General features: G+C 47.7%; 1 protein-coding gene across 2 annotated transcripts; it reads right to left on the minus strand.

The window, feature by feature from the left end:
* Positions 1 to 3,710: 3,710 nt before the first annotated feature.
* Positions 3,711 to 18,353, minus strand: LOC111940871 (serine/threonine-protein kinase PAK 3-like). Of its 2 annotated transcripts, XM_086867792.1 has the most exons (15): positions 18,085 to 18,353; positions 17,149 to 17,186; positions 16,584 to 16,706; positions 13,557 to 13,691; positions 12,935 to 13,279; positions 12,324 to 12,488; positions 11,888 to 12,002; positions 10,439 to 10,502; positions 9,689 to 9,737; positions 8,835 to 8,947; positions 8,119 to 8,236; positions 7,333 to 7,432; positions 6,694 to 6,890; positions 4,860 to 4,997; positions 3,711 to 4,066 (listed from the first exon to the last, which is right to left on the minus strand). In XM_086867792.1, exons 1-15 carry the CDS (start codon positions 18,161 to 18,163, stop codon positions 3,968 to 3,970), a joined length of 1,878 nt encoding a protein of 625 aa, XP_086723918.1. In that variant the 5' UTR covers positions 18,164 to 18,353; the 3' UTR covers positions 3,711 to 3,967. The 2 variants fall into 2 exon arrangements, with proteins under 2 accessions (XP_086723918.1, XP_086723919.1); XM_086867793.1 differs by lacking the exon at positions 16,584 to 16,706 and having other exon boundaries at positions 18,085 to 18,323.
* Between the last annotated feature and the right edge of the window lie 849 nt (positions 18,354 to 19,202).

Genomic DNA, 19,202 nt, shown 5'->3' on the forward strand with positions numbered 1-19,202 from the left:
TCTCTCTCTGAAAGTAACTTAGAAAAGTCACTTTTATAGTCTGTTTCAAAGTGAGGGGCAGTTGGCCAAAAGGTGGGGAGATTTATAGGCTATTGTGGTGTGACCCGTTGCTCTTAGAAGCTGGTGTAAGGCACAGAGCAGGCCACTCTTCACAAGTCCCTGCTCACCAGCAGGAATTAAGGCAGTGTAGCGTGGCAGCACAGCAAACACACCTGCAAACAATCACTCTTGTGCTGTGACCTGTTGCTCTGGAAAGCTGGTGTCAGGTCAAGCACACCTCCAAACAATCACTTAGCAAACATCTACCTCAACCAGGCCAGAAGCTCTGCACAAAGTCCCTTGTGGTCTTCAGGGTCTCGGTCTCTGTTCTTGCCATGGTTGTGAGGCAGATGAGGGAAACTTGGCACCGTCTCTTACAGCCTGCTCTCACCTCCCAGTCGCTGACAGCTTTGCACCAGAGGAGACTTTGCAGAGCACCACCACTGATCTTTCTGCTTTCTCACTTGAGCAAGACTCTCATCCAGCCAAAGAGATTGCACTTAGGGATTGTAGTGGTTTAGATTTGTTAATTTTGTTTCCCGGCCAACATACCAAATAAATGTTGTGGTTTTATAGCAGTAATTAAAAAAATCACTAGAAAATTTACTTATTTCTTGCCAGGAGATATGGATTAGAAGAAGAGCAAAACAGGCTTAAAATTTAAAAGGAATAAAGAAAGTTTATTAACAAAACTACAAGAATAAGAAAACCAGAATAAAACCTCCAGAAAACCCTTTTCTCCCCCATTACCCAACCATTCCCTTGTTCACCTGACAACATAGAAACAAAAAAAAACTTTGGTGTTTACAACGGTCCCAATACTTGCTAGAGTCCTTTCATCAGTCCTTATAGAGAAACAGAAGTCTTCTTCTGCTAATCTATGGCGTTTCTCACGAAAGAACTAATTTTCTGCATAGCTTTCTATTTCTCTGATGCCAGCTGCCCGAAAATCTGCCATCAGTTGTCTCCTCCCATTTCACATCACTCTGAGGTGTGTTATGGGTCAAATGAGTCTAGGGATGTCATTTTTAATGATGAGTTATTCAAAGGCAAAAGTTCTCTTCATCTGTCTCTCTGAGCCTCCCTGGAAACAGAAGGTTTTCTTTGCCTCTACAAAACCACAAATCTTCAACTATTACTTCTCCCTTTCTGTTCCAGCACATCACGTATCACAACTACTCCACCTTTTGCTTAAAATCCACACTTTGAAACACTCCATTCCTCACAATATACTCTGTCATGAATTAAAGGAGTTTTTTATTTTCAGGACACTATTGTCCATCTCTATAGCTTTAACAGAAAAATATTTCAGCTTATTAAAGCATCTCCTTATTCTCTCTACCCCATCTAGAACTTAGTTCTTTTCTTCACTGACTTTGATGGTTTTATTGTGCCTTCTTCATGTTGATTATCCCCCTCTCTCTCTTCCCCTCACTCTGGGAAAAAAGGATTAATATGTAAATCTCATCCAGGTAGTAAAAGAGTTCAAGTCTTGGAAAGCTGCAGATGTTCATGGAGTCAGGTTTCAGTTCAGTGGCACAAACTGCAAACCATGTCAGGCCGGCCGCCTCCGCTCTTCTCCTTCCCCCCACCCTCCGCGGCCTTGTCCGGCCTGGTTGGGGAGGAAGAGGCTGAGCTGGAGCCGGAGCATTATTACCTGTTCAAAAGATGGAAACCAAAGAGAACAAGAAATTCCCAGTCTAAAGCCTTACGATAGGTATTCACAAGTTGATCTCACTTTTCAATGGTCAGAATCACTGGGAGTTCTCAGAAATGGCTAGTAATTGGTCAGGAGAAAAAAGTCCCATCAGCCTCCAGCAGCTTCAACTTCCCCCCAGCTCCCAAAGCAAACCTTAAAGTGCAGAACTCAATATATATATAGTCACACCAGGACAATTATTTTTCTTGTAATAATTCTATTTTATAATTACTAAATAATGTGGTGGGTTTAGCACCAGCTAAAATCACCAGTGCACTTACTCATTTGTTTTTGCTGGGAGATATGGATTAGGAGAAGGGCAAAACAGGCTCAAAACATAAAAGGTATAAAGAAACTTTATTAACAGGACTACAAGAAGGAGAAGCATCAGAATAAGACTTCCAGGACTCCTTTCCTCCCCCTGCCTAACTTCTTTCCTTTCCAAGCTGACAGCATAGTCACAAAACATGGGATGTTAAATCAGTACCAACAATACAATACTCCTCTGTCAGTTCGTGAAGGGAGAGAATATTTCTCTTGCCATGCCACCGAGACTTCTCTACAAGAAACAGTTTCTCATGGCTTTTCATTTCCACAGATAGCATCTGCCCAGGTTAAGTTCTGCAGTTGTGAAATCCTTCCCATTTTCACAGCCATGGGGTATTATTTTAAGGATGAGTTGTTCAAAGGCAAATGTTCCCTTCATCTGTCTCTGTCATCACCTCTGGGAACAGAGCTTTTCTTCTTCTCTCCCTGGGGGCAAAAGGTCTTCCTCACTCTCATCTCTCTCGCTCTCTGTTCAGACTTCTCATGGGATCACAGCTACACCAACATCTGCTTGGCTTCTTATCAATGCATGCCTCTGTTCACATGCACAGTTTGAATGCTTCATTCCCCCATCCTCTCTCATGAATTGAAGGAGATATTTCCAGGTATCATTTTCTATCTCCATAGCCCTACCAAAAGAATTTTTCAGCCCAACACTGAGACATCTCCTCATTCACCTTCTTTGATTCTTACTTTAACGACCCCAGTGTCTTCATGTCGTCTTCTACGTGTCCCCACTTTGTCCTTTTCTCTTGAGGGGAGAATGGTGGTCTGCAGTTCTCATCTGTGCACTGATAGGGTTAAATGAAAGGCTTAAATCTTGCCAGGTCTGCAGATGGTCATGGGCAGTGGCTGCAGCAATTATGATGATGATTTCAGGCTGCCCTGGGCCCCTCTCTCTGCCCGGCAGCTGCTGGGAGGGGAGGCTTGGCCTGGAGCCATAGGTGTGTGCTGGGGAGAGGGTTTAGTGTCAGTGAGATGTCAGCAGCTGTGGCCCAGCCTTGCCTGGGGCTGGGATTCTGCAGCCTCAATCCCCCCTCCAGGAGCCACTGGGGTCCGGCCCAGCCTCCCCCAGGAGCACAGGCCGTGGGCGAGCAGGGCCGGCCTCACCAGAGCTCCGTCACCTTCTGGGTCCGGAAGCCAAGAGAGAGATTTCCCAAGCTTTATTTTTTAAAATGTAGATCTCACAGAGGCAGACCTAATTTCTAAATGGTTCAAAATGTTGTCACTTCTCAGCACTAGCCAGCTATTGACCTTTCCCGGGCACAGGAGCTCCCAGCAGCTTCTCTCCGAAAAATCTCTTCCATAGGTGGTTTCTTCCTTCTCCAAATATCAATCAATGTGGAACCACCACAGGGATAAAAATCCAAATGGCAGGAACCCAAATGCTCTGGAGTCACAGCTGAAGGCCTGCATCTGCACAGGATGTTTCGGCTGCCCCACCCCTCCACTGCTTGTACCTGCAAATGCCATTGCCCTTTCTGCCTCAATTAGACATACCACACAGCTGGGCAAAACCCAGCCAGTGAGCCAAATTCCAAAGGCAGTGCACTTTGGAGAGGATGACTGAAGAAGAGCCTTCCCCACTTTCAAAGCACACCAAAGAAGACATGAATATCACTTTGCACCTTGAAGAGACAACTGATAAGTCAGAAGGAAATGCTGAGTTTATTCACAGGGTAAAAAAGAAAGGAATCTTCCAGATGAGTTAAAATTTCAGAAATTTTATTGATTTATACTCCTACTCTATAACCCTACTCTACAATCCTAGTCCACAATCCTACTCTAGAACCCTACTCTACAATCCTAGTTCAGAATCTTACTCTATAACCCTACTCTACAATTCTAGTCTACAATCTGACTCTATAACCCTACTCTACAATCCTAGTCTACAAACTGACTCTACACTGGTCCTGATGTTTTCTCCTCCTTCCTCCTCTTCACTGAAATGATCAGCGGCACCAGGCTGGACACAGGCTCAGTTAATGTTACAAGTGGATGCTGCCCAAAAGGGAAAAAAAGAAATCAATAAAACTCAATTAACCATGACTTTCCAAGCTCAATGCTTCACAGCCTCAATCAGGATTCCTCTGGTTCCCAGACAGACCCAGAAAGGGGACCAATGGGGGCATCTGCACCTCCATCTTCACGTGCAGGACCTTGCCATCACAGGCAAACCTGGCCCAGAATCCCACTCATCCATTGATTCTTCTTTCTTCATTTTGATGGGACTTTTGCCCTAGCAGGGCTCTAGAAATGGTGCTTTCTCTGCCAGGCTGAGAGAGCTGGAGTTATTCAGCCTGGAGAAGAACAGGCCCCAGGGAGACTTTCTAGCCACTTTCCAAAACTTCAGAGTGGCTTCTGAGGGTGTGCAGGACATCTTTTTGAATAGGTCCAGTGACAACAGGACATGGGCTAATATGTTTAAAGAAAAAGGGGATGGAATCAGAAGAAGTCTAAGGAAGAACTTGTTTCCTTGGACACACAAACAACACTAGCACAGGTTGTCCTAAGAGCTTGTAGGTGCCCTGTCCCTGGAACCATTCCAGGCAGGTGGGAGAGGGCTCTGGACATCCTGATCCCTTTAAAGATGTCCCTGCTCATTGCAGGGCACTTGGACCACATGAGCTTTACAGGTCCCTGCCAGTCCTGCTAGAATTCCTCACCATTTCCATTTGAACAGAAGGAAGATTGGAGGTGAGGAGGAGGGGGGAACATCTGATGCCTTGGATTTCAGCGGAGGAGGAGCCCATCCCTCAGTCACTGTTTCACCTGCAGCCCCTTGGCATTTTACCTGCAGGAGCTCCTCAGCAGACCAGCGCTGTGACTCATCTGTCTGCAGGCAGCAGTTCAGGAAGTCATGCAGCAAAAGCGAGAATAGGTTGGGCTGCCACAGCTTTGGTGTCCCTCTTATGTTTATCAGGAGTTGAGGCTGGAGAAAAAGGAAACAAGAGGCTCCACCTGCTTCTTTCCCATCTGCAACTGCTCTCCCAGAGCCCATTGTTCCACCTCCACTCTGCAGTGGCATTTTTTGCCCTGGCAGAGAGGCAGAAATGACTTTCCTATACCAATAAAAAACTTAAACACCGAGGCAGCCCCAGCTTTTCCAACATCCTGCAGATCTTGCCTTGGCAGCTGATTTTCACTGACTAGTTCTCTGGTTAATGAGAACTCCATCACCAAATGCAGCTTTTGCTTCTCTGAGGATTCACACCAGCTTGTGTGAATAGCTTGACAGGCCATTTGGGAGGGGGAACAGCTCTAGCTCTAGCTATACTATTTCCAAGGATTATTGCACAAAAGGGATCACTGCCGTGCTTGTTGGTCCCTCAAGCACAGCTTCCATGAAACAAAAATCATCAAGTTTTTGTTTTACTTCTTGAAAGAAATGCAGAAAGCATTTAAAACAGACAGAAATGACAGTGGGGAGAGGCCTAGGAGTCTGCATGAAAACGCCCACCAGTGCTGGTGGCAATGAAATAGGTGCTGACCAAGGAGACTTTGATCCTCTTCAAGCCAGAGGAAAACTTTCTTCAATTTTCCCATAGCAGCAGAGGTCAAAAAGGAGGTTTTATCCCGTTCCTCTGCAGCTGAGCTCAGCTAGTGGGCATGGTGAGGAGTCCTCACTGTCACTAGCGCTGTGCAACCCAGGGATGGCCCTGCTCCTGTGCTAAAGGAACAGCAGCGGCGTCAACCGCACCCCTTGGATCCCAGCCCCAGGCACCTGACTGCAGGCTCATCCTCCTGTTCAAGTACCAAGAAACAGCCGGGGCTTTGGCACACAATTCTAACTGCAGCTGGAGAAAAACACATCCTGAACTTATCCAGGCCACCCAGACACATGACAGAACAATGTACAGATGACTTCAAAGCCTGAAAGTTTAGAGTTCCCACAGGATTTGGAAAAGATGCTAGAATTTGGACAAAAATGGATGTGCTTTGTTTAATAAAGGAAAAAGCAAGCAGAACTACTTTGATTTTTGTATTTTCTGTTTACTTTTCCTTTTTGTTCTATTATTTTCATTTTCTTTAAATTTTTCTTTTCCTTTTCCTGATTTTATTTTTATTTTTAATTTTAAGTTTAGTTTTATATTTTCCTTTTCCTTTTCCTTTCCCTTTTCCTTCTTTCTCTTTCCTTTTCCCTTCCCTTTTCCCTTCCTCTTCCTCCCCCTTTTCCTTATCCTATTCCTTTTCCTTTTTTTCTCGTCCCTTTTCTTTTCTGCTTTTTCTTTTCCATTTCCTTTTCTTTATTTTCATTTTTTCTTCTTCTAGAAAATTGAAAACGGGAAGGTCCCAACTCCACCTCAAAGGATATTTATCACACTGCTGAACTCTCCACTGAAAAATTCTTCTCCTTCAGAGACAAGCTCCAAGAATTTTCAAAAAGCAAAGGAGAAATGTCACGGAGGCCAGCAGGGCTGCAGGCCAAAATGGCACGTTTCTGAACTGGGTACCTGCCACTTGCCTGCTGATGCAACCAAACCTACAGCAGATGCTGATGTGCTGCAGGGACATTTTTAGAAGGGGACCTTGGTGGAAGTAATGCCAGCAGATGGCAATGGCATTTTGCACACAGGATATGGGACAGGTGAGAAAGTCAGCAGGATCAGTGAGTATTTGCACCTTACCGAGACAGGAGTTTCATTCCAGGAAGGAACTTCTCGTTCCACCATTTCGATGCCCACGATTCCAAAAGACCATATGTCCATTTTGGGGCCGTACAGGTGACCCGTCACGACTTCAGGCGCCATCCACCCAGAAGTGCCGGCCACGGAGCTCTGTCTCCTCTGCTCAGGGGTGAGCTGAGCAGAGAGGCCAAAGTCAGCTGTGGAGAAAACAACACACCCTGAAAGGCAGCTCCAATTAGGAAACCAAGCAAAAGCATTGCCCACTCCCAGTCTCAGAATGCACTTTGTCATCTGCTGGAAATCCATTCCTGCTCGATTTCTTCAGGGCTTTAGTCAATGAAATATGGCATTGGCTGCTTCAAAAAATCCCCACCTTTTTTACACTTCCTCCAGCAATGGCCTTTCTTTTTCTGAAGCTTTAGATTGTAGCTCCTTCCCTTTGGATGGGACACACCAATGCCACTCTTGACTGCTTGTGGTACCTTGTCATACCTCTGTGCACATCACAACCGTGCCTTCAGCTCACAGCAGGGGCACCTGCACTGCCAGCAGCACCATTTTTGGGGAGCTGGCAGTCACTGAAAGCAGCCCCACACCCCACATCCCTGGGAGGCTGAACCTCTACAAGAATACACTGACCCAGCTTCACAGAGCCGTCTGTTCTGAGAAGGATGTTGCAGCTCTTCACATCTCGATGGATGACATGGTTGGAGTGAAGAAAATCCAGTCCTTGCAGGCACTGAGAGAGAAAACAGAAACAGGGGGGCAAAAATGAGTGATGTGATTTCATCACACAAGCAAGGAAACAGCTGTAAAAATTCCCTTTGCAGGGGAATGGGGAGTAATGGCAGAACACAGTGCCACTGAGAGGAAGAGCCTGCTGCTGCAACAGCAGCAGAGCAGGACCTTTGTCAGGAAAGGCATGGCAGCTTTTGAAACAGCAGCAGCAACTGCTGTTGTAGACTGTCCCCTGCAAACCAGGCAGAGTGACTGCAGCTGCAGTGGGTGTGCTCAGACGCAAACAGCATTTGGGCTGCACTACTATCATTTTCAGCTGAGACCTAAAAGAAATTAGTCCCTCTTTTTTTCTTTGCTGTTTGTTTCAAATCCTGCCACCAGCACCTTTGCTTTAGAGGTAAGGAATGTAGTGCAGACAGGCAAAAGTTTAGATAGGCAGGGTGGAGAACAGCAAATCCAAACAGAAGCAACAGAACTAGAATACAACAGCAGGAGATAAGAGTACAAGGAGTGAGTAGAGTGAGTGCAGAGACACTGGCAGGCAGTTCACTTGAAAGGCTCTTGCTTGCTCATAGCATACCAGCAACACAGAAACCAAGCTTGGCCCATGAAATCACTCCCATTCTGAGCCCCAGTTTCCCAGACAATCTTGCTCAAGTCCTTGGGAGCACAGGTGGGATCCCTGACCTCACGGCTGACAACTGCAATCTCTCCTTCTGACATTTGAGTCTCATTGATGATATCTCTCAGAGTGCCTCCGTCCATGTACTCCATCACCAGCCAAAGGTGCTTCCCCACAAAGTAACTGAAAGAAGGAAACAAGGGTGTGGAGATGAACATGCATGGCCACGTTGCTGTTTGCAAAACACAACAGTTGATTCTTGTTTCTGGGTGTCTTTGTGACAAGGACAGAATAAAAGGAATAGACATTGCCTCTAGGCTGTGCATGGTTTGCAGTCTGTGCAGTCTCAAGGAGAATGGCACATGTACAAAAAAGGAGATGTCTTAAATGGCCAGCAAGCAAAAAATGCACTTTAGTAACAGTCCAGATAAAAAAGCTGTCACACATGGTATGTCTTTTAATAAGCACTGAGTCTTCCTGGCATGCAGAGCAATGGAAAAAGGGCAGCAATGCAAGGGAAATCCTCTCTCTAGGGTGATTTATCAGCACTTCAAAGGTGCTCCTAAAAACTTGAAAAAGTTAAGCCCCAATCCAATGTGGAGGAAATGAATTTACAGGGTGTTTTGTTCTTAAGATAGGGCTGATCCAGATTTTTGGACAATTTTCAAGCTGCATTTGCCAGGGTAGAATAATGCAGACAAAATGCAAAAAGTGGGTTTTTGACTGTGCATGCATGAAGTATGTAAATAAATATTGGTGGGATAAAACAAGAATCCCTCACCTCTCTAAATAGGTCACAATGTTGGGGTTCCTATTCACTTTCATGACCATGAGTTCATAAGCAATTGCTTCCTTCCTGATCCGTCCTTGAACATTGATTTTCTTTATGGCCACCTAAAATGATATTGAAAATTTGTAACTTTGGAAGTTGGCATGGAGCTTCTCACATGGAGTGAGTGATTCTGGAACGGCACAGCCAAGCTGTGCCAAAGCACCTTGTGATTAGACACTGGAGTAATTAGGAAGTGACAATCCAACAGCCCATTGCTCTGCTCCCTTGGGGACAGTTACATGACACCTGACCACTGACATTTTGCCTTGTCCACTTGGTAACAAAGGTGTATCAAGTCTCACCCACAAAGCTCTGACCACACTCTGCTGCTCTGCCTGGACTTCCAAAGAAGTAATCTGTGCCTTGGTACTCTGTGGATACAGGCAGGCCTTTGGGCTTTTAGGGACACCTTGCAGATCTCTCCCTACGTACAGCTCCCAAGTGGCTAATGAGCTACCAGTAACATTCAGATGTATTTGCTGGCAGCCAGAAATGAGGATTCAGGACTCTGAAGCTGTAGCCCCAAAGAGCAGTGAGATGCTCTAAGTGACATGCTAAACCTTGGTTTTAGCAATTGAGAGCAAGTGGGCACGTCCTTCTCTGCAAGGAACCGCTGCCCTCCTTGCCTTCCTACTGGCAGCTGAGAAGGACAAAGACTGTCCCAAGTGCAATTTGCAGGCTGGCACCAGTCTGTGCTTCTTGTGCCTTTGCTGCACAGCTCTACCCAAAGCTCCAGGCACAGATGTCACCCGTAGGGAAAGGCCTTGAGAGCAGCAGAGTCTGAAGGGGCTGTTGACATTTACCTCTCCTCCTGTGGCAATGTCAAGTGCTCTAGAAACCTCTCCAAAAGCCCTAGAAACAAAACAGCAGCAAAGAAAGGAGAAGCCATTTAGATCTTGCAGTGAAAGCCACTCCAGACAGGAGATCTCTGCTGTAAATACCTAAAAGTTGCAGGTTGCAGGAGGGGTCTGCCAGAAGGCAGATGATACATTTTCCCCTCAAGTGCATGGGCACTGGGCCTGTTCCTGAAGTGCTGGGCTTTCCTGCCTCAGCTCAAAAAGACAGCTTATTCCTTCATCTCGGCTATCAGTTTCTAAACTGGGCAGTTCTAATCCTGAGCATGGAGTATTTCCTTTAGCAAACTCTTGGAAAAAAAGGTCCCTGAGAAGTGTCATCTGACAGCTATCATAAGGGGGTAGGTTGCTCTTTCAGGTAAGCAGGATTCTTCTTCTGTCATTCGTGTGGCAAAATTCTATGATCTTGAGACATATGCAAATGCTAAGGAAATTACCACAGAGCTGTCCCACACTTGAGAGACAAGGAGATCTACCAGGTTCTGTTCCTTGCTGCAGGCAAGACCTTGGTTGGCAGCATGGGGAGGTCATTGGCAATGCCTTCTGAGCACACTTACAAATTCTGGCCAGTACTGAGAGATGGGGCAGACTAACCCTGGTGTCTAAACATGTTTGCAGCTTGTCTGACTAACCACTTGATGGATATTCCACCAGCGAAACACCTGGCCCAAGGCTGTGTAGAAGTATCTGTGGACTCACCCGCTGCCGAGATTTTCCAGTTCAATGTATTTTCGTATGGGATTTTCCACATTCACCATTCTCCCTGAGGGAAAGAAAATGCAAGATTCTCACTGTCAAACAGAAATTCCAATTTCCAGGAGATACGAAAGCCCCACTGTCTGGGGCTCTGAACCCTTTGTGGTCAGCTGGGCAGCAACCACAACAACAACAGGAGCAAGAGCAACAAGCCAGGCAGTTCTGCAGTCCAAATGGCCAGCAGAGAGACTGGTTTTGTCCAGTCCTTTGAAGACTTCTCTTGTCAGGAAATAAAGCCCAGGGAGATGCATTCCCAGGACAGGAGGGCATCTTCTCTAGCTTGCAGCCGTTTGCCAAAAGAATGAATGGCTTTCCGTCTGTAAAGCAGAGCAGCTGATGCTGTAACCCATTCCAAGGGGGCTTTTGGCATCAGGACCCTCACCCTGTATGAGCAGGCTGAGCTCCAAGACGCCCTTGCCCGTGGCCCATGGGAAGAACCCCAGTGCTTCCCTTCACCCTGACAGTGCGGATCAGTGGCTGCCATTGGACTCGGCCTCTCAGCACCACACACGTCCCCCCCACCTTCCCAAGTGGGCACAGCGGGCAAGGGCAGCGAGGACAGCAGTGCTGCTCAGGCGCCGCTGTGACACGCACAGCTGCCCAGAGGAGATGCTGTCCCTCTCGGGAGTCCAGGCCATGCCATGCAGAAGCCGGCCCAGACAAGGGGCTGCTGCCTCGGGCCAGCTCGGCTCTGCAGCAGCCGGCCGGGCGGCAGCGCCACTCTCCCAGCTAAGGAAGGCTCCAGCCCCTGCAGTCACAGCAGCCCTCAGGGCCAGGGCACACAGCAAGGCTGCCAAAGGCCAAGCATGAGCACTGACAAGCCATGGCCACAAGCCACAGCCAGCCTGAGCCCCTGACAAGCTGCTGCCCCCATTCAGGACATAACGGGATTGGCTTTGTCATCAGACACACCGAGGTGTGGATCAATGCCCTTTTTTGTCTCAACAGGTGAAGGTACACACAGAATCAAGTGGGATCTTTTCTCAGCCCCACCAGGTCTTTATGGCAGGGCACAACACTGGCAGCTCTTATGGGAAGAAGTAGATTAAATGGGTTGTGCTGCAGAATCACAGAGGGCTTGATGTGTTTTCCTAGAGACTGATCTGAGCAGGGGTTGGGCCAATGGGCAGAACTCAAGCAACTGGTCCAGCAACAATTCCTGCTTCTTTCTTCAGTAGAAAGGGAAGCCAGGTAAACTTTAACCAGTCCAGGCTGCCCTCAGGGACAGCAGGAACATGCAGAGTGCTCTCTCCCTGCCTCGAAGCAGAGCACTTCCTGTGGAGAGACCTAAATGTCCCTGTGACACCAAACTGAGGAGGAACATTTGGTACAGCTATGCTGGCACGTGCACACAATTCACTGTCCCTCAGACAAGAAATAAACTAGATGTACTCAGTAGCTCTGGGAAATCCTCCTGTGGCTGAGCAGCATCTGTGTCAGTGCTGGAGATGAATAAGTTGCACAGGCTCCACTTCTCAGGGAGGGGAACCAAGGCTTCTTGGTAGCTCTGAGAGTAGAAATGAGTTGGTGTCAGAAAAGTGAATGGCAGAGACTACCCCGAGTACCCTTTTCAAATTCAAGCCCGTAAGAAGTTGCTCTTAGCCATATGCCAAGCTCATAAACTGGATTTTTTTGGACACCTGCTTCTGAAACCAAATGATCAAAACCAGAGGTTGTTTTATTTGAGTTCATGGCCACCTTCATATTCCATTTTCATGGATTTTCTGAAGGATGACTGCAGCAATGACCATTCCATTTCCTCCCAAGGATCCCTTTCCCCCTCCAAAGACTGCAGACACATTTGCAGATCCTTGTCCAAATGTTGTACCTCCTCACAATGAGTCCACTTTTCCTCCATCTTTGACACATTCCCAACCTTCAGCATCTCTTCTTGGGACAGTTGCTGTGCCTCATGTCGACCTTGGGGCTCCTCATCACCAGTCATTCGCTGGAAGCCTTTGCGGGCTGCCAGGTGAGATGTCAACACTCCGACCTCAAGTCAAACAGAACAAAGCAGTCAGAGACTACAGCTTGTCCCTTTCTGCCAAGGCTCATTGACTGTGAGGAAAGGGAACAAGCAGGAGAGGAGCAGATTCAACAAGGGATACAGACAGCTTGTGGCTTGTGTTCAACATCTATCTGGGTGACTGTGTTCACTTGCAAAAACACCTGAAGAAACAAGGAGAGCAGGAAGAGGCCAGCGGGAATGCACTCAGATGAGTGCTGGCAAAAGGGGAAAGCGACTTGTGCCACTGTCCAGAGCAGCAGCTGGGATTCAGCACACCAGCAAGTTTCCTTCAAAGCAGCTGGGATAGACACTACAGCAGGATGGCACTGAGAGGCATCACCCCAGCTCCCTGCTGCTCTGCAGAGGAAAGGCAAGAAGGGCACAAACCACCAGACTGCAGTGACTGCAGTGCCTATCGCTGTTTCACTCACTTGTTTATGTAGAAAATTCTTCTCCTGAATCAGGTGATTGATTTCCTCTTCAACCATCTTCATTTCTTCCTCCAGCCTCTTCTCCCTTTCCTTGATCCTAGCCCGAATATCCTGCATCTCTGCCTGGAGATTTTCCTTGCTGTCCTCTAAAACACATGAGAGAGACAGCTTGATAAGTGGAATGGCTGCCACTCTATCACTCACCTTGTTTTGTAGATCTCTTCTCTGCCGATAGAGTGTCATCTCCTCTTGAATGTTCCTCATGTCTTCCTGGTGCCTCCTCTTCACTGCCACAATGGCACTCTGAGCTTCAGGCAGCTCTGCTTGTGGCTCTGCCTTGATGTTCTGTACACACAAAGGAAGAAGAAGTGACTGGGAGCTGCCATCAGGCTCAGCTTTTCCCTCTTTCAGCCTCAAAATCACACTCATTTAGTCGCTTCTTTCTGCCTACTTAACCACCTCTGCTTCCACTGTAACCCTCCTGTCCCAGTGCTGATCTCTGCAGATTACAAGGCTCTGTGCTTTCAGTGCCTCTGGGACTCCTGGCCTCCTCAGTCCCAAGAGCTGTGTTTTATGCCCCTCTTCCTGCCCTGCACTCTGTCACCTGCTGAGTCAGGCTTACCTGGCCATTCTCCAGTGGCTCTTCCACCTGCTGCCCAAGCTGCTCTTCCTGCTCTCGGGCTGGCAACAGCTCTCCCTCAGTCTGGCATGGCATCTCTGACAAATCAATCTGCTCCTGCTCTTTATCCAGAACAACCTGCACAGAAAGCAAGAGAACATGGCCTTCAACTCCCCACACAACATTTGTGGGCCAAGACTCAAACACTGATGGGCTCACACGTTCCCAAAGCACTGTGCTGCTGCTCTCCTGGCTTGTTCTCTGCCCATGGGGAGACACAGATTCCAAAGTGACACTGGCAGTACAATCAGGGTCCAGCTGGGTCTGAATCCCCAACAGACTCTTGCGCAGCTGACAGGAAATGTGTGCCATTTCTCAAGGGTCTGCTGAGGGCCTCCCTCCCCTTCTGCTCTGTCCTCTTTGTCTTTCCATAGTCACTCACACTCAGCCCTGTCCCACAGCTGCATCCTGGCCCTGCAGGTGGCTTCCTGTGTGATTTCATCCCTTGTGAGAGACACTTGTGGAGTTCATGTTCTCTTCAGGTCTGCACCACCATTCCTGCCTTTCTGACATCTATACTCTTGTTAGAAATCCTGCTCGTTCAGGAGATAAAGATGTGTGCAATTTGATCTTCTGATGGAGGTCAGAGAGCCCCTATGGCCACCTGAGTATATGGAAGAGGACCAAGGTGTTTATCCTCCCTCTTTTGTCAGCTGAGAATTCTGAGCAGCACTAACAGAGATCCTCCAAAGGCCCCATCAACAAATGAATTGACACACCCCGAGGGATGCCAATGAAGGAAACCATGTGTCATGTAATCCATGTATGACCAAAGTCTCCAAACTCCACCTTGAGCTTGAGATTGTTCCACTCCCTTAGGACATGCAGCAATTTGTTGCATAAAAAGAAGGCTTCTCAGCAGAAGAGAGTGGAGGAGGAAAAGAGCTGTGAGGGGAATAAACAACCATCTCTGCAGGGGGAATCATCTTTGCCTGCTCCAGATCAGTCAATGGAACCTGTCTCTCCTCCTCTCCTCAAAGGGATGCCTTTAGATGACCTTTATACCACCAACTGCTTTGGAGCAGAGATGGGAAAATTCAAATGGAATATTTGATATTTATCAAATCGAAATAGATAGATAGATAGAAAGATAGATAGATAGATAGATAGACAGATAGACAGCTAGATCTCACTATTATAAACTCTCTTACTATATTTTCTATCCCTACACACATCAACACTTGGTAGCCAGTGCCCCCATCAGCAGCAGTGCTGAACTTGCTCTCCTGTTGCTTCAATAAATCACACTCTTGGGGAATCTGGATTGTGTTGGTCCTTTGCAGTCAGACGCAGAGCACTGCTCTGGGAACTGCAGTCTTTGTGCATCTGTGCTCAGACAAGTTCTTCTCTTGGACTCAAGCACACTGATGGTGCTGAAGTGGCTGCAATCAGAAATGAAGCCCATCCCCTCCCGGCCTCTCTGATCTCTCAGCACCATCTCAGCTGGAATGCAAGGCCATTGATTTCCTGCTCAATTCCCAAACACAACACCTATTGATCAACCATGGGCTGCCAAAAGGCATGGGCACTGTTCACCTGAAAGTCATGTGCGAGCCCTGCTGTCTGGCGTGGCACCAGAACAGCTCCTTCTGCCCCAACATCCCCACCCCAAACTATGTGTTCTCCTGCAAAAATACTGCATTTTCCAGAACTGCCATCTTCCAAATTCAAATTCTGACAGAGTCTCTTCCAGTGCTGCAAGTGGGCAGGAAGGGTTGAGCCAAAGCACCTTTAATGGCTGCAGAAGGAGAAATTACACAGAGTCCTTTTTACAATCAAACCAATAGACAAATAAACAAAGCAAAAGATGAAACTGGCACCCATTCCAGGGTCTAATCCTCTTGGCTGTAGGGAGGAGATGTTTGGCAGGAAAGTGGCCCAAGTGGTGAGCACTGTCATGTCGGGATTGATGGAAGTCTGCTTGAAGCAGACTTGAAGCACCACGGCGCTGCCCAGTACAGGGGGACGCTCACTGCCCTGCTCCTGCTGCCCCACTCTTGCTGACACATGGCCAGCATGCCCCAGGCCTTCTTGGTCACCTGGGCCCAAGCTGGCTCACGTTCAGCTGCTGTTGAGCGCCACCCCTGGGTGCTTTGTCCCAGGCAACTGCTCAGGCACCACGTTACACATTTGATCCAGAATCTGGAGATGTCTTTCCTGTTCTTAGCAACACAAGACAGCACTCAAGGACTTGCAGCTTTATCCCAGCCTCCAGGCTCCAGGGGAGTTTTCAAAGCTGCAGACTTCAGAAAGAAAAGTCTCAATAAACATATGGAGTCTCTGGTTTTGCCTCAGAAGAAGGATTCAGGACAGTGCAATTTGTGTCTTCTGCCACAAGAGAAGAGTAGCCCCACATGGATTCATGGACCACAAAATCATCTCTTTGCAGCTTATCAAAAGCCAGAAGAGAAGTGGGCTCAGAGCACCTGCCAGCTCTGCTACTGACTGCTCTGCCTGAAGAGGCAAAACAGCAACCCAGCAACAAAGGCACCAAAATCCCTGATTTCAGTCAGAAATTTCACATCCCCAGTGTGTTTCTGAAATACTCCCAGGTAAGCACACCCAAGAAGCTCATGGGGACAAACCAGCCCAAAGCGCTTGTGTGGTCAGATCCACATCTTTTGTGCCTGCAGCTACTTGACCAGTCTGTAGGGCACAGGACTCTCCAGACCACAGTGTCCTCTCCAGAATGTGACATGGCTGAGCAGAGTGTCTTTGAAATGCTCCCTCCTCTGGGCACAAGGAACCTTCATGCTTTAGGTTGGCCCCTCTCAGAATCCCAGCAATTGGGGGCCTAAACATGACAGATCCAAAGTCATTTTTCAGCTGCCATTGCCTGGGGTGACTTGCTAGGTGCTGGCACGACTCCAGCACTCAGCTGCCTCAGCTACCAACAGCAAGTGCTGGCTGCTCAGGAACTTGCAGCTGTGCCTTGCACTAAAGACAACACCAGCCAGAAGTGGCACTTACAGTCTCTGAATGTTCAGGCTGGGGTGTGACCACTGCTGGAGGCTTGTGGTCATTTTGCTCCTCTTTGGCCTCTTCTCCAGGAGCAGAGGGAGCCAGAGAAGAGTCTGCTGTTGGTTCTGGGCTCTGTGCACAGATAGTAGTGTTAGGGACAGGCAGCTACCTATCATTTATAACCTTACTTCTATTCTGCTCTATTTCTACAACCAGCTCGACTAAAGACAAATCATCCACTTTGATAGCAATGGGATTCTAAGTCACTCCAACTAAATGAAAATGGCTTAATTCAACTGGACTGCAAATTGTCTGAATTAGATCTCCCACCCTGGCTACTGTCAAGAAGCAGTGTTCTCTCTGCAAAACTGGTCTTCTGGTTCTTTTAAAGCACTGAAGTGGAAAATGAGGAAATAGGCAGCAATGCCTTTGCTATCACTGCTGCAGACATGGAAATGGATTTCCTTTCAGCCTACTCAGCTGGCCACCTACACTCTACTGCCACAGGCCAAGCTCCCAGCTTGCTCCACAATTCTCCAACAGCAGGAACATCAAAGGTTCCTTTCTCACTCACCTCAGGATCGGCACCTCTGAACACACGTCTCAGGTGACCTGCAGTGAGCAAGGGAAAATGAACGCAATGGGGTGAGAAAACTGCCTGGGCTGCTGAATCCCATAGAATAAGTGAACCCAAACAGAGGGTATTTTCCTCTGACAGCATCCCTCAGGGGACACCATTCTTTCACACATCCAACAAGGAACTGGGCAATATTCTTGCTTGTGCCTACACTTTGGCCTCTTTTGCCAGTAAGTGAATACAAACTTGATCAAGAACATGCAAAGTGTTCTTTCACACTCAATGCTCGAGTCTTGTCCAACAGATAAAGTAGCTTTTGCTCTTTTCACTTTCAAGTACTTTTTTAAAAGATAAGTTGCATGCAGTAATTCTCATTAACTTGCTGAAAACATTGGCCCAGAAAATCTTCCCCCAAATCCCCCTGAGCTGTGGCAGTTCTATTGTGCAGCACAGCAACAGCAGCTCCAGCGTTCAGGAGCACACACTCACTGCTTTGGAGTTTGCACTTCATTGCAAAGGCTATTGCTATTCTAGCACTCAGAAAAGGGTGAACTTAGTCAAATCCTTTCATGACAAAACTGAGAACAAAAGAAGCTTTCCCTCAATTATGGGGAGAACCACAAAGTCTTAAGAAGGCCTTCTGAGAAGGTCTCTGCGTTTTCAAAGCTATCCTGCTTGAGCCAGCAAACTGAGGAAAGGACAGACTCTGCTGCCACAGACTCTCCTGTGCAGGGAATGGAACCCTTGCAAATGCTGCCTGCAGACCCCTGGCTACAGGCATCCCGTTTTTTGCTAAACTTGTTGACAGGACCTTTAGCAAAGCAGTGGCATCCTAATGGTCTTTCTGTTTCAAAATCAACCCAGTGACTAAGAAAAAGCAGGAAGACCTACAAAAGCCAGCTTAGGTTACATCCAGGGAAAACCTCTACTTACATGCCAGGTTTGTCAGGTAATAGCCGGAATAAAAAAAGCCATAAACAGTGCAAACTGCAGCAGCGAGTGGCTCCATCATTGGAGCACTGCTGTGGCAGTTTGCAGACACTGCTCCAACTCAAGAAGAACAAGGCTCCTGTCAGTGTGCGGCTGCCCACTGACAAACGCCTCAAGCAGGAGGATGCTCCTGCACTGAGCAAGCCCAAGAGCTGCTCTGACACTGAGGCCTTCCGTGCACCAAGGCAACCTTCTGATGTCACCACGACAATGTGGCAACCATGCCCTGACATCACAAAGCAAGTGTTCTGCCTTGGAATTTATGCAAATTTATGCAAAGCAACCCAACCTCCCCAACAGCAAACACAAAATAGCCTGGGAAGTTCTCCTCTGTCACAAAGCTGCACAAAGTCCCCTGGTGAAACAAACCCTGTTGTTCAAGGGATCCAAGAGTAAAAGCAAGAGTGGCCCAAGCACCTACAGCCTGTTCCCCAACTGAGCACTCACATGGGACCAAAGATAAGGCAACCAGACCAAGAGAATGGCCCAAAGCATTGCACAGAACCAGGGAAGAAAACACTGTTGCCATAACAGCTGAAATAATTCTTAACAAATCTCTCCACATATTTGCATATTTATTGGATGTGCCCAGGGCTCCTGTGTACATATATCTCTGCCTTTATTCCCATTTGGAAGCAGTTGAACTGGCAGGATCTGCCCAGCAGCAGCAGCAGCAGCTGCTCCAAGCTGGGAACATGAGTGGCAGTGCTGATTTCCCGAGGCTTCTGTCCCCCAGGTGAAGCCAAGGCAGGAGCAGGTTGAAAAGTGCTGGTGCTGGTGCTGCTGCTGCTGCTCAGTGCCAGAGAGCTCTGACTGGGCAGGGCACGGTGCCCACTGTGCTGTGGGCTCTTTCTCCTGCCAGATCTGGACACACCTGGGAACAAGTGATAATGACTTCTGGGAAAAAGGAGTTTTTTGGGAGCTTCATTGCTCTGCACACACTTGGGCCACCTGCAGTACAGAGCTTTGGCCTTCAAAAAAGGTAAACCAGAGAGAAACAGCTGGAAAATGTTTAATTTTTACCATTTTCATTTTCTGACAGATTTAAATCACAACTCAGA

The sequence above is a fragment of the Cyanistes caeruleus genome, chromosome Z, assembly GCF_971803275.1.
Source record: "Cyanistes caeruleus chromosome Z, bCyaCae1.hap1.1, whole genome shotgun sequence".
NCBI classification, from domain to species: domain Eukaryota; kingdom Metazoa; phylum Chordata; class Aves; order Passeriformes; family Paridae; genus Cyanistes; species Cyanistes caeruleus.